General features: G+C 36.5%; 1 protein-coding gene across 13 annotated transcripts in view; it reads left to right on the top strand.

Annotated features, from left to right (window-relative positions):
• The window catches only part of NBEA (neurobeachin), a 530,623-nt gene that overhangs the window by 347,092 nt on the left and 170,181 nt on the right, over positions 1–13,350 (top strand). For all 13 annotated transcript variants that reach the window (XM_068930067.1, XM_068930069.1, XM_068930074.1 and 10 more), the window contains one exon: positions 11,311–11,454. In XM_068930067.1, coding sequence (XP_068786168.1) covers positions 11,311–11,454 — 144 coding nt within the window. The remainder of the gene's footprint in view (positions 1–11,310; positions 11,455–13,350) is intronic.

Below are 13,350 nucleotides of genomic sequence, written 5' to 3'. Positions count from 1 at the left end.
TGCTGTTTATTTTGCCAAATGAAGGTAATTTACTTATCAAAACTGATAATTTACCATGATGTGAATTTTTTCAAACCCACATGAAGAGTATATTTGTTTATTAATTCAGCTGCATTGCTGATTGACAAAGAAATAAAAACTATTGACGAGAGTATATTCAGCAGCATTTCGTGGAAACATTTTGGAAGAATATTCTGTCAGTGAAAGTCTAATTATAGGCTTCTAGGACAGCTTTTACAGCTGGGTGAATGTAGCTCTTCGGGCTCTGGTTCTGCAATGTGCCTTTCTTCCTATTTTTTATGCTTTAAGGGGCCCATATTAAGGAGTAACAGCACTTTAAATTTCCCTTGACTATAGCTTAAAGTACAAAACAATTCCATTTTTAAATTTTCTCCATTTTTCTTATTCGTGTCTTCTTGGTTGCAAGAGTCCCTTCCCCATTGTGTATATTAGCAAGTGGAAATGCTTATCATTTTTAAGGGAATAAAGTGTTTAATATTAGCAGGTATTGTAGTTTGGTTATAAAAGTCCTCAAAGTGGCACCTAATAGGTTGAAAAACACGAGAAGTTCTGCTACTGTCTGTACTGAGGAAGGTATTTTCTGAAGACCCGGCCAAGAAAGACTGCCAAACACAAGGCTGAAATCAAGGGCCATTATTGCAGCAGTGCTGCACCTAGCACAGCCTGCAGTCATAGATCTTCATAAAGCCTTAAAACAACTTTCCTCTCTCACTCTTTCTGACAGCCAGTAGGAGGCATGACAGGCTGTCAGGCCACGGGCTCCGGTTTCTGACATCCTCTGGGCTATTTACAAGGTGAAGATGTGTTAGGTGGGCAGAGGTAGTCTGTGGGAATCTCTTTCATATAGGTGATTCCTTGCCTGTCACAAAGGGGACAGAATAGCTCTGTATCGATTTTAAAAATATAGAAATTTGTTTTTGGAGACAATATATATTGTTATATATTAACTATTTTTACTAGTCTTTTTATGTTGCGTTACTTTAAGTTTACCACTGAAAATATGTTTCTAGTATGTCACATTAAAATTATTATATAGGTTTCATGTAAATAGTAAGATTTGTACGAAATAAAAATAGGCTTATGTGTAGATGCACTGGCTACCACATATCCATGCAGGTACAGTGAGTTCTTCACTGTCACTTATTTTATGTGCACCTTGTTTTATGTTGTTAGTGCTGAAACACAAAAAGGTACTAATGTAGTGAAACAAATTGGAAGATTTTTATGAGTTTCAACATTGTGCAAGGTAAGGGACAAGGAAGCAGAAACACCTAATGAAAGCACTATATTAAAAGCCAAATACCTTTTGAGGAAAAATTCTCAAATATACCACTGAACAGCATGTCCAGGAAGGCATCTTATTAAGGACTATCAGTTGGCATACTCTACACCTTTCCAGTTTTTTTTTTCATGTTTTGTATGCTACATCATGACAAGACTTGTTTTCTTATTGTATGCCTAAGAAATATATACTATGTTTATATATATCCTCGTATATCTATATAAAACCCTGAACTTCATCTACAAATAGACATACTTTCCCAGCTGAGAGGACCGTAGGTAATGCTTAAAGAGTGTTTCATTGGTTTCTCCTTAGCCATATCACGTAACACAAGTCATTCAATCTGTGGCCCACAAAAAAAGCTGATCGTGCTCTCTAAATAATATCTCAGCTTCAACGGGCATAGAAAATAGTTTTGCCAGCACTTGCAAATTTAACACAAACACAGCAATTTTGCAAGTGCCCCTGCAAGTTGCATAGAAGATTTGCATTCTCTTGTGATCTTTGCAAAGCAGAATGAGAGAAGGACATCACAAACACCACACTGCAGTTTTATGGAAAATGAAATAAAATACTGGTCTTTTTTTTTTTGCAGCTGACTGTTGCTAAGATTTCTGGGAGTTAGCTCTCCTTAGTGTGCTCACAGGCTTTTACCTGGCGCAGTAATTGCCATTGACCAGTTTCAGAGACGAAATAATGAAGGGCTTGAAGATGATCTCTTTGAACTGTCTTGGTAATAGAGCCTTGGTCTCTGATTTATCTCAACCAGGTCTTGTGTACTGCTACTATGTAGCTTTTCAGCTGCTAGACTTTATAAAACAAAGAAGTTTTATAGCTGCAGCTAATTTTGTCTAAAAAAAAACAGAGTAAAATTCTGGTGCCAGTCAAGCAAATGGCAGAGCTTTAATTTTAATGTAATAGAGAATTGCATTTTGGGTTCAGGAACTAGGAGCTCATGTTTTTACAGCAGACTGGCCCCAAACAGAAGTGCTATAGAAGTGCTATATAGTCCTTCAGTAGAGCTAAGAGTAAAACACATACCCCAGTGCTTAGGGCCACACGGCTGTCTCACAAATGCGTATATCCTACTGTATATCCTGTATATAAAAGTTGTATCGAGCAGCAACGGCGGTTGCTGAAGTGAAAATGATGTGTGCCAGTTCTAAAGATGCGGTGATCTCTGTGAAGTGAAGTTTGCACAGATGAAAATCAGTGCTCTACACAGAAGCTGTTGGTATAATATGGAGCAGTGTAATGATGATTAAATCTAGATGTCCTGCTAAGGTTATTACATTGATAAATTGATCATTTATATACAATAGGAACTATGCTTTTAAGGATCAGTTACAGGCAATGGTATCTCTTGTACAGGAGACTTTGCCTGTGTACAGACGGCATAAGATGTTCCTTCTGTATGTTTCAAAAGAGCAGAATTTCATTTGGAAAAATTAACATCCCAGAAAGCAAACCTTATTCCTGAAGCTCATTTCACATATTTTGGCAAATGGGTGCCTCAAAGCACTGGTGCTGAGCTACTTAGCCTTTTCTCTCTAAATGAGTCATCTCAATAGGAATTAAAGTAGTTGCGCAACTAGTGGAATTTTGAAAGCTGCTATAAAATCATTTTAATCTCACTTCCTATACCTTCCTTCTTTTCACTGGAGAATGAATTTTTTAGCTGTCCTATTATGTCTTTGTACAATGCCTGTTTTGAAAGAGCTAATCTTGTTTGGATCTGGTAGCAATAGGAAATGTGGTGAGGGACAAAATTGCCTTTTAGCAAAGACAATTGCGTATGCTTTGGCCAAAGAGAGGGAGAACTCAAATATCAGAAAACAGACCACAAAACTACAGATAAATCATTTTAAAAATTACTGATTTTTGGACTATTCTTGTGGTTTGGAGGCTGTAATTTTTAAATACTAGGTAAAGTTAGAAATGTCGATATAGGTTACTGCAGTACTGGACATGGTTTCTCACATGCCGGTGCATTACCATTAAGCTGCTAGCATATACTAAGAGTTTATATTTCTGAGCAACATTTCATCACAGGTCTTTATTGAATTAGCCCTTTCTGTTAGGATTTTTGTGCGCAAAAAGCCAAATTAAGGCTAGCATATACGGGCACAATTCCTCAGTATAGAGTGTGCCTGTTAGAAGTCTGACAACTTTGATCCTATCTTCAGGCTCTGCCAACAAATAGAGTCAGAACATGGCTTTTCTTGTAGAAAGTGTGCTTGTTTTAAGTATTTCAAACTCAAAACTAATCTAAAACTTTCCAGACAAAATCTGGACCTGAATGCTGAGCGATTCCGTATTTACTATTTGTATATAATCTTAAAAACATGTTTTATCAAATTCTAGTTTGAAAGCATAGAATGCATCATTTATGTTTAACAGAATTATTTCATTAAAGTCATGCATATTTAAATTCAATCACCTTTTGCTTTTTAGCCTATTAATTAGATTTTTCTGTTGAAATAGTTTGATTACCCTCCTCAGTGGCCTGTCTTAAGAAACTTTTGCTTGCATGTGAATATTATGAATTAGGGATAAATGAAATTCCTTTTTGCTGTCAACACCAAATTGTGAAAATGCATTGCATGGCTTTGAAAATCAGTACACTCTATTAGCAGGCCTGTCAATATAAAAAGTGCATTCCATTTCCACCTCTTGCTCTAATAACCTTTTCTGTGTTACTCACAGGCAGTTCACATAATCAGAGTATATTGTCAGCTTACTGGAGTTGGGGAAGCATGAAATGAAAATCGCGTTAATATTGATCCAATTCTCTTACTTGCAAGTGTCCTTGATGTCCTTTCCACTGAGCAATAACTGTTGGTGCTATGTAGTTATTTTCCTCTCAGCTATTACTGTACTTTCGTAAAACGGTTGGAAATACAGTTAGGAAAATTGTATTGCTCTTAATTATTTCACTTATCTGTCATGTTTGCCTGTTTAAGGGATCCATAGCATATCAGAAAATTCAGTTTCTTTCTGCAGTTTAGCAAACTGCAGAATACACTGAGAGGCTACATTTCAAGGTGGCAGGAGTTTGTAAAGGTCATCAGTCGTGAATACGAATCCGTTCTTGTGTGTGCAAGCTACAGTGGCAAACTACATCTTAATTCAAATCTAAATATTTGACTGTTTTAGGTTCCAGTTAGAAGGACTTCTAATTCCAGTCGGAAGGGGAAGACTATGACAATGCATTGTATGTAGCATGTGATAGACTGGGCATTTCCCACTCAGCTTATGATCAGGCCTGAGTCAAGGCAGGATTCTTTCTCAGAAGTTCAGAATACATGACATCTCAAATAAACGTAACGACAAGACTGATGACTTCTACAAGTTAATTCATAGCCATTCTGAATCTTAGTTTTCCTATCTGTAAATTAAAAAAATAACGAGTATCCAAGTTGGTAGGGTTTTTTTTAAAGTAGGATGTTTGTATTAATATACAACATTTTGACTTTAATGACAAGTTTTTATTGTTCACAAAAATCCTCCTCAAGGTCATCTGAGAAACAAGTTGTTCATTTTGGCCTTGACCTTATTCTCAATCTCCTCATTGGTAAGGTTGTGTCAGTCTCCTATTTTACAATGCAAAACATCTGAGAGTTTTTAAGAGGAAAATGCATAAAGCATGAAGTATTAATTTACACATGACACATGTAAAGAACATCATTTGGTGTGTAAGGACAGGAATAAATGTGAGGTATTAGCTGTAAAAGTTAGATATAAGGAGAAGCGTTTGTGATGTCTCTGGTAAAATCTTCAGGTGTTAATATGTTGTAGAATACAAAAATTGGTTGTTAACAATGTTTTACTTTAAGTAGAAGGTAATTTCCAATATGAACGTATGCAATTTTTAATTTCTGCACAGTTTTCATAGTTTTTCTCCCTCATTTCTTCAAAGATCTTTGATAATGAAAATGTGATTTATATTCCTCTGGCTTTCGTTAAATCTATTAGAAACAGCCTTCCTTTAATAACAGTCACTTCTCTGGTTCTCTAGGGAGACTAAATTATATGCCAGTCAGAGCTGCCAGTCTCAGAAACGCATTGCAGTTTGAAAAAGAGCCCTGGCAGACCCAGCTGGGGAGGGTTCATCGTGTAGTGCCAGCAGCGCTCTGCTGCTCGCAGCCAGGCGGCCGGTTTTCTCGCGCAGACACCGAGATGCCTGGCGCACGTCTCCCGTCGAGCGAGCGCGGCCCCAGAGGCGCGGGCTCTGCAGCAGCGCAGGCAGACGTTAGGCCAGGAGGAGCACTTGCTACGTATGTCGATTATTTAATAGTACTGGGTTTTTGCAGAGGTCAGTGTGCAGACTCCCGAGCAGCTGCTCTCCCTGTCTGCGACCACTGCGAGGGTCCCAGGGCCTAATCCGGTTAGTAAAGATCAGAAATGAAAGCAGGATTTTAAACTGTTACAACGTATAAAGCGGGGAGAGTATTTCCTCAAACTTCTATAAGTAGTTTCACGTATTAATCGTGTTGAATTAATGACAAAGGTGGATAATAATATGGCATTTTAATTCCGTGTGCTCATGATGTAGGTTTGATCGTCCCTGTGAAAGTAGAAGTTGCAGTGTGCACAACAAACAGAAAGACTCTTTTGAGAAAAGCTTAGCTCTTTCAAACTCACTTGCTAAATTGTGTTTCAGCTATGATATAATTCTGTGGTCCACATCATCACCTGTGAGGTACTCTCTTGTGAGGAACTAGTCCTGCATTCCTGTATTTAGTTAAATATTAAAAGCCACCTTAGATAATGAAAATACAGCAAAAGCGGTGTTTTACAAAGCAGTGCGTGTCAGCGTTCTGTAAGGAGGAAAAAGCAACTTTACCCCTAAAAGTTTCTGAGGGGAGCTGAGCTTCACAAAAACTTTACTTTAGATTCTATAAAAGAGAGTTTTTTAATTAAATGCAGCATTTTACTGTAAAGAGAACAGACTTTACGTATGTCAAAATGCTCCTTAGAAGCCACATAAAGCTGTAAAAGACAATATATGAAAAAGCTTTCTTATAGAAACGAAGAACACCATCCCACGAAGCAGATTTCCAGATGTTTGGAAACATTAGAGTTTCCTGTCAGTATATTTAGGTAACATGAAAATGAGGTTAACTTTCCATTCTGCCATCTCTCTTCAGAGATGAAAGAGAGCTCACTGCATAAATTGCCTTATCGGTAATTCGTTGAAGTAAACTATGGAAACAACTTTATAAGAAGCAGTAGTCTCCTTTTGTTGGTTACAGTATTACCAAGCAAACTTTTCTTAAAATTAACCGTACGAACTCATTTTCTGTTAAATACAGGGAGAATTTTTAAATGTTATATTTGAATAGGTAATAAATGGATATCAGTAAAAGGAGAACAGAAAACTCCATTTCTGTATTCAGTTAGGTTATAGTAATTAGTGTAACGGCTACTAAAATAAATGTACGTAAACATAAATATAATCAGCCACATGCTATGTTTGTACTGCTCATTATAAACATTTTTTTAAGGCTAGTTTTATGGGTTTGGACATTCAACAGTATCCCTGAAATGTAGATTGCTTCCCAGGAATCTGTTGTGACCTGCAGAATCCAACAGGGAATTTACCAGTTTAACTGAAAATTGAGAAGCCAAGATACAGATGTTGCAATAACAAAAAGAAAAAAAAATTGTTTAAATATTGCCTAGGTTAAATGCTCCTAGAGGCTGTAGCTGGAAAATAACCTTGAGGTCCTCCTGTTCATGGGAGATGATTATTAGGGGTTTTTTTTGTTGAGGGGGAGGAGGGTCTGCTTAATAATCCCTGGTTTTTTTGAAGGAAAAGAAATGCCACTGGAAGAGAGAGTAGTAGATTTTTGGTGAGGCTGCACAGGCTCACTGTGTAGCTTTTATAGCTTTTCAGACATGTAGAATAGACACCTTGCCATGGAAGCAAGGGTTTAGAACAGGAGTGATGGCTGATTTCTTTAATTTCTTGTGAAGATGAGCTCTTTTTAGATATCCTGAAGCTACCATAGGAAGCCAGTTTTTAACATGCACCTTTAAACGTGCTGGATATGATAACAGGTGTAAAAAAACATGGATTTTCTTTTAAATAGCTTATCTGGTCTTACACATACGTTCTCTCCAGATATTTTTAAAGACATAGTCTTCACGTTTCAAGAATGAAGGCACCAGCTAAGCTGAACTTCAGCTGAAGAAGAGCTAAAGATCTGAGTGACTTATTTCCTTTAACTTTTTTGCAAACTGTAGTTTTGTGACATGTTTAGATGCATATTTCAAGGCTTCTTTGCAAATCCTGGCCTAGAAAAAAATCTTGCTCATAACAAGGCACTTGATTCTTTGAGAAATGATAGCTTCTGTCAGTTCCGGAGTGTCCCAATGTTAAAATGCTGCTTTCGTTAAATTCTGTTTAGTTTAGTTTTAGTTTTTCCTATGTTAATCTGTTTGAAACATTCTCTAATTAGACTTAGGAGCTGACATTAATGTAATGCCGTATTTTGCCTTTAAAAAACAAACTCTTTGTGTCCTGAGAGGAGTTTTAAATGAAATATCTAGAAATGAATTTCATTTCATAGTAATTTTGCTGTGGCTTTGAAAAGGTAATTAGAGTTTTGAATTTTTACAAACATGCTGAAATATCAAGTATTCATTTATTCATTACTTTTTTTGATATCATTGTTAACAATGCTAGACATAGTTTTATGTCATATAATTTTTTATTCAGTTTGTTGTCTGGTTTTAAAGAGACAAGTTGTTTTTCTTTTTACTCTTCCTTTGAGAGGTTCTCTTGTTCTAAAAACCTTTTTGAAGTCGTCTTGAAATACAAAAATAGAACATCTGAGACAGATCTGTCCTGACCATATTTCATGTTTCAGGATCCAAGGAGATCTGGTGGTCTGTGGTATTCGCTTGTTAATTTCTTGATGAATGGGTAGAAAGGCCAAGAAGTGCACTCAGTACAGCACGTCTTCTGAAGATAGATGATCTCAAATAAATTCTATTCCCAATCAGTTTTTGATTTGTTAGGTGTTAAACCATTTCTTTGTAAGGACGGTGTTTACAAGCCTTGTAATGAGACAGCCCTGCGAGACCTTACTCTTCTTGCTGTAATTTTGATAAATGGAATTCTAATTCATAAAGGATATAGTGATTGAAGGGCAACTCTGGGTCTCGTACACTTTCATTTAGATAAATGTTTGGTACAGTACAGCAAAACTGAGGGGCACTCAGCAAAGTGATAAATTTAAGCAACAGCCAAACCAGAGCCTTTTCTATCAAGACAAAGAAGCACCATTACTATATTTCTTTTAGACAAATGTATGTTTAATATTGTAAACCAAAATGGATTTTAGAAACATTTATCTTAGATGCTAAGCTCCAAATTTGCCAGGTTAATATAATGCCTTCTACTCTGCCACATTTCTTACATTGGTGTATGGAAATATTTCTATAATCTGATAACTGGAACCACCATGATAAGGTAGTTAAAATACACTAAATTTCAGGTTCTTCTTCTGATGCATTTTAAGTATGAGTAATAATTTGGAGCTTAGAGGTTTTTTTTTTTTTGTAATTTTTAAAATATAGCCTCATACATAAATAGGACTGTAACTAATCTAATCAGTTATTAAAAAAAACAGTTGACTCTATTGTTCCAAATTAGTACTTGTGAGGCAATTCGTTTTGAAGAATATCACACCCTGTGAATATGAGAAACTTTCAGAATACTCACTAGAATTACCAGAAAGCAAGAGAATGATATTTTCATGCTTCCTTCCTCCACTGTGTTAGTTCATCCTGGAGCTGGTCTCCTGCAATATCAAGTGTTTCACAACACGAGCAATTACTTGTGTCAAATGATGCTAAACTCCCTTGTAGTAAATTGTAACTAAATTCTGATTTAGCGATTAAATACTCAAGACAATCCTGATGCAATAAAACCAAAGGTCAGCTGCAACACAGTACTCGTTCTTGCTTTTACAGTTCTTGTTCTTTTCATGAATTAAAAAAAAATAGCTTAGATTTAATAATGAAAGCTTTTCCACCCCTCAGTCATTTGATTCCATTTTAAATTGGGTGAGTTGTTCTACATAGTAACCTATGCAAGTTAGTTAAAGATTACAGCCTAATAACTGAATCCGTCAAAAATATCGGCATATCAGTATACATACCAGTATTGTCTTAATCACTGTCAATATCAATGGGGTCTTAATGGAGAGAACCTCAGCTAAGAAAACTAGAGATGCTGCCCTTAATTTTGGGCCAGCTTGGTGAAAAAAACAGGCTTTTGCTTGCTTGCTTGTCTTTACCTGCTCTGTAGTTTCAGAAATAGCAGGAAGGATGATAGTGACAAATATACAGGAGATAAAAATTACACTATTTAAAATGTGAGGTTGCCTCAGCCTCTGGTGGGATCCCTCTATTTGCAATAACAGAACTGCCTGACACTTGAATTCTATTCCGTGCGTGTATCTTCACTAACCTAGCTGCTTATTATATTCCTGTTAGTTATCCTGTATTAATATAAGGTCATGAGTCTTGATGGGCTTTACCTCATCACTTTATGTCTGCCATAGTAGCATTCATCACCTAAAGTCCAGGCATTGTGGAAGACAGTAGAAATCTTTACTCATTCAGTTCTGCTAGGCTTTCATCCGTAATTCTGTAGCTTAATAGGAAACAAATCACCAAATTTTGTGCAGGATTCCAAATTATTATTCCAAATTACCTGCAGGGAGGATTAGATTTGATTTCTATTTCTTAGTTAGCAGAACTGAAAATGTCTAGATTTTATACAAAAAAAATTTACATTGCCCCCCTGAGTGCAGTTAATTCTTACCTGAACATTTTAAAAGATTCTAATTCAAGTAAAATGAATGCTAAACATAAAAAAGCCTTTTATAAGGCAGGTGGTACTTTTTCTTTTCCATATAAATAAGGATATATTATAGTCCAAGGTGAAGATGCAGAGATTCCTGTTTAGGAAAAAAGACAGAAAGCATTCCAGCCTAAGAAGCTACTACAAGTGTGTTGTATTGAAAATAAAACTTGTAACCTTTCTTTAACTAAGATTAGGAAACAGTGGACCAATCTCACAACTGTATGTTAAAGCTACCAACGTAGAATTAGTTTTGTTTATAGTTGTCAGCCTACAATTCTCCCAGTTGCCTTTCAACAGTATCTCTGTATTTCTTAAAAGTTTTTTTTTAATGATTCTATTATTTTTGACCACACACTGATTAATTTCTTATATAAAGTGGATACATTTTGAAAATAGTGGTAGGACCTTCCCAAAATGTAAGATCTTCTGCCTTAAGGAGCTGTCTATCTGAATAAACTAAACTGCTTGTAGGCAAGAAGAAAGGGTAAATCCTTCCCGCGAAGTCCTTGTGATCATTGGCACATGTCCATGCATCAGCTTTTTTATTGTGTTCTTTGGGGGGAAAAAAAAAAAAGAAAAACCCAACAGAGTTCACTCACTGTGCATGTCCTTTTTCTTATCTCTGTTCTGAAGCCCTGCATATTTTACCTTGTTTCTGTATATTGAGCTATCCCATCTCTTATTCTACTATTCTATCCTCCCTGTCTTCAAGACCAAAATCATGGCATATTTTGATTTCCTGAAAGTATCTCCTTTATTCAGAGAGTAGATGGTTTGAGCCCTGAGAGGTCAGTCAGAAGCAGAATACCTGGAAGACAAGAGAAACTCCTGCTGAATTCCTTGGTAGTGGAAAGCTAGTGGAACAATGCAGAACATTCAGCAAGTAGGAATTATTAAAAACAGGAGAGCCTTTGTGGAACAGAGCTTGTCTTTTATTCAAGGTATATTTTGAGGGGCAGAAGGAGGCTGTGTATTTTTTAATGCTTGACAAAATTTTAGAAAATGTTCTTTCCCTTTTTCAATAAAGATGATTTGTTCTGTATTTTTTTTTACTATTTGAGTGTGGGACTTTTTTTGTTTAAAACGTTGTTCAGCTAAATTCACAACATTTGTAATTTTTATTTAGGCACTGAAGAAGATGTGGTAAAGTCAAAGAAAGCCTTCCGAAGTCAAGCTGTAGTAAACCAGAATGCAGAAACTGAGCTTATGCTGGAAGGAGATGATGATGCTGTTAGTCTGCTCCAAGAGAAAGAGATCGACAACCTTGCAGGTAATTATATTTTTCTTTACAGATAAGATATGAACCGAAAGCTCTTTTAAGCTTGTTATTTCTTAACTTTTGCAGCTAATCTCTTAATGTTGACAGCTAAGCGTACAATTACACTGAGAACAGATTCTTTATGTTCTAGATTTAATATGATGTCTTACTTCCATGAACGAGGGGAATTGATTACCCTGCATGTGCCCATTGCACAGTCTTTCAGGGAAATAACAGTACCTCAAGCGCTCTCTATTAATTCCTGTTAGTTTTTATTGTAAATTCTGTAAGCCCGCTGTGGAAGGTTTCTTTTTTTTGGTTGAAATGGCAATGGGGAATAATTCCAGCACTCGGCATTATGTGGGTCGGAGTGTGGTTGTGCACTTTCATGACTTGTTCACAAGTGCCCTGGAGCTTGCTGAGAGACTCCTGCTTCCGCGCTCTTGCACCCCCTGCCCTCACTCATGGAGTCCAGGGGACTGCGCAGTAGCTCTCCCTGTCTGTCACAGCAAGAGGGAAAAGTTGCCTATTTTCAGCAGGGACTAAGATGGAATGAAGCTGTGTAGAAGTGTTCATGAAGGATCTCATCGTTCCTTTCTTCCCATGTAAAGATATGCAGTGAGGTCTCAGTTTTGGCCCTGTGTTCTAGCGAGCTCTGTTACAGTTCTGTATGGAAGTAATATTATATTTCCTAAGGAAATAGTGTGGAAAGGCAGGCATGTTGAAGGTTGAAAATGCAATCTCCATTCAGATGAAATAAAAATATGAGACCTGTGAAATGCAGTATGGATTTTTGTAGATTAATTTATTTAGGGATACCTTTATTAAATTACTCCATTAAGGAGAAATTTTGTGAAGTCTCAGCATTTTTTCTGCATAATTGAATTTCCAAAATAGCTATCTTTGCTCCTGCACTTTCTTATGATGCCATAGTGGAAATGTGTAGCAAAGATAAAATCATACTTGGATGTTTTTTAAAAAAAGAAAAAAATGCCTAAATGGAAGTTAGTCTCGTAGATTGAAACTAAATTACAGAGGGGAATGAAGGGGCTTTCATTTGGGGATAACCAGCAGTATATATATATCCTAGTTAATATGTCCATCTTCTGGCTTTTCACTATGTGGACATATAAACTGCTAACCATCACTGAGACACTGTTGTCTTAAGTCAATAAAGTAGTAAGATAGGCAGGACCATTAATGTGATATTTTGATCTATATCCTTTTCTTCTCTAGAAAGGAAAACTCAGCTTCAGCTAATTTCTTATAACTAAGAACAGTGCTTCCAACTAAACAAATATATCGTTTAAAGGCTACAGTCTGCAATTACATCTAAGCATTGATTAGAACTGCAGAGTGGTCAGAAAAAAAAGTTGTCCCTTCTGGAAGTCCTCACAGTCCAGGATACAGTTCTTATACATGCCCCAACACTGCCATTTCATTCGAACACACAGATGCAATACAATCCCTATAGCTACATCCATCTGCAAAAAAACTGACGTTTCAATGAGTCCTTAAGTATTTGTGTGCAATGATCCTCTTACCAGAGATCACCATGGATATGACATCCCCTGCTCCTTCAGGACATATTACGGTACTTCTAGTCCCTTGCTTTTGTAGGTTGTAGAAATTGGACAATATTTTAGATATTACAAAAGCAGAAATTACAGAAATTGAAACAAACTAACTTTTGAAATATCGACAGGAAATATGACATAAGAATGTCAGCAATTAGCCTTTGCATTCCCCGTCAACGCTAAGAAGGACAAGACACTTGTACATGCGGCAAGGTGTTATGTTAATGGTACTGTATGTATACCCAAAAATGTGAACTTCTCAAAAAGAACCCACTTTGCACCACTTCATTTTTACTGTCAGATAAACTGTAGTTTTTGCCACTACACCCTT

Source organism: Struthio camelus, chromosome 1 (genome assembly GCF_040807025.1).
Source record: "Struthio camelus isolate bStrCam1 chromosome 1, bStrCam1.hap1, whole genome shotgun sequence".
NCBI classification, from domain to species: domain Eukaryota; kingdom Metazoa; phylum Chordata; class Aves; order Struthioniformes; family Struthionidae; genus Struthio; species Struthio camelus.
Note: the sequence above shows the minus strand (reverse complement) of the source record. Positions and strands in the feature narration are given on the sequence as shown.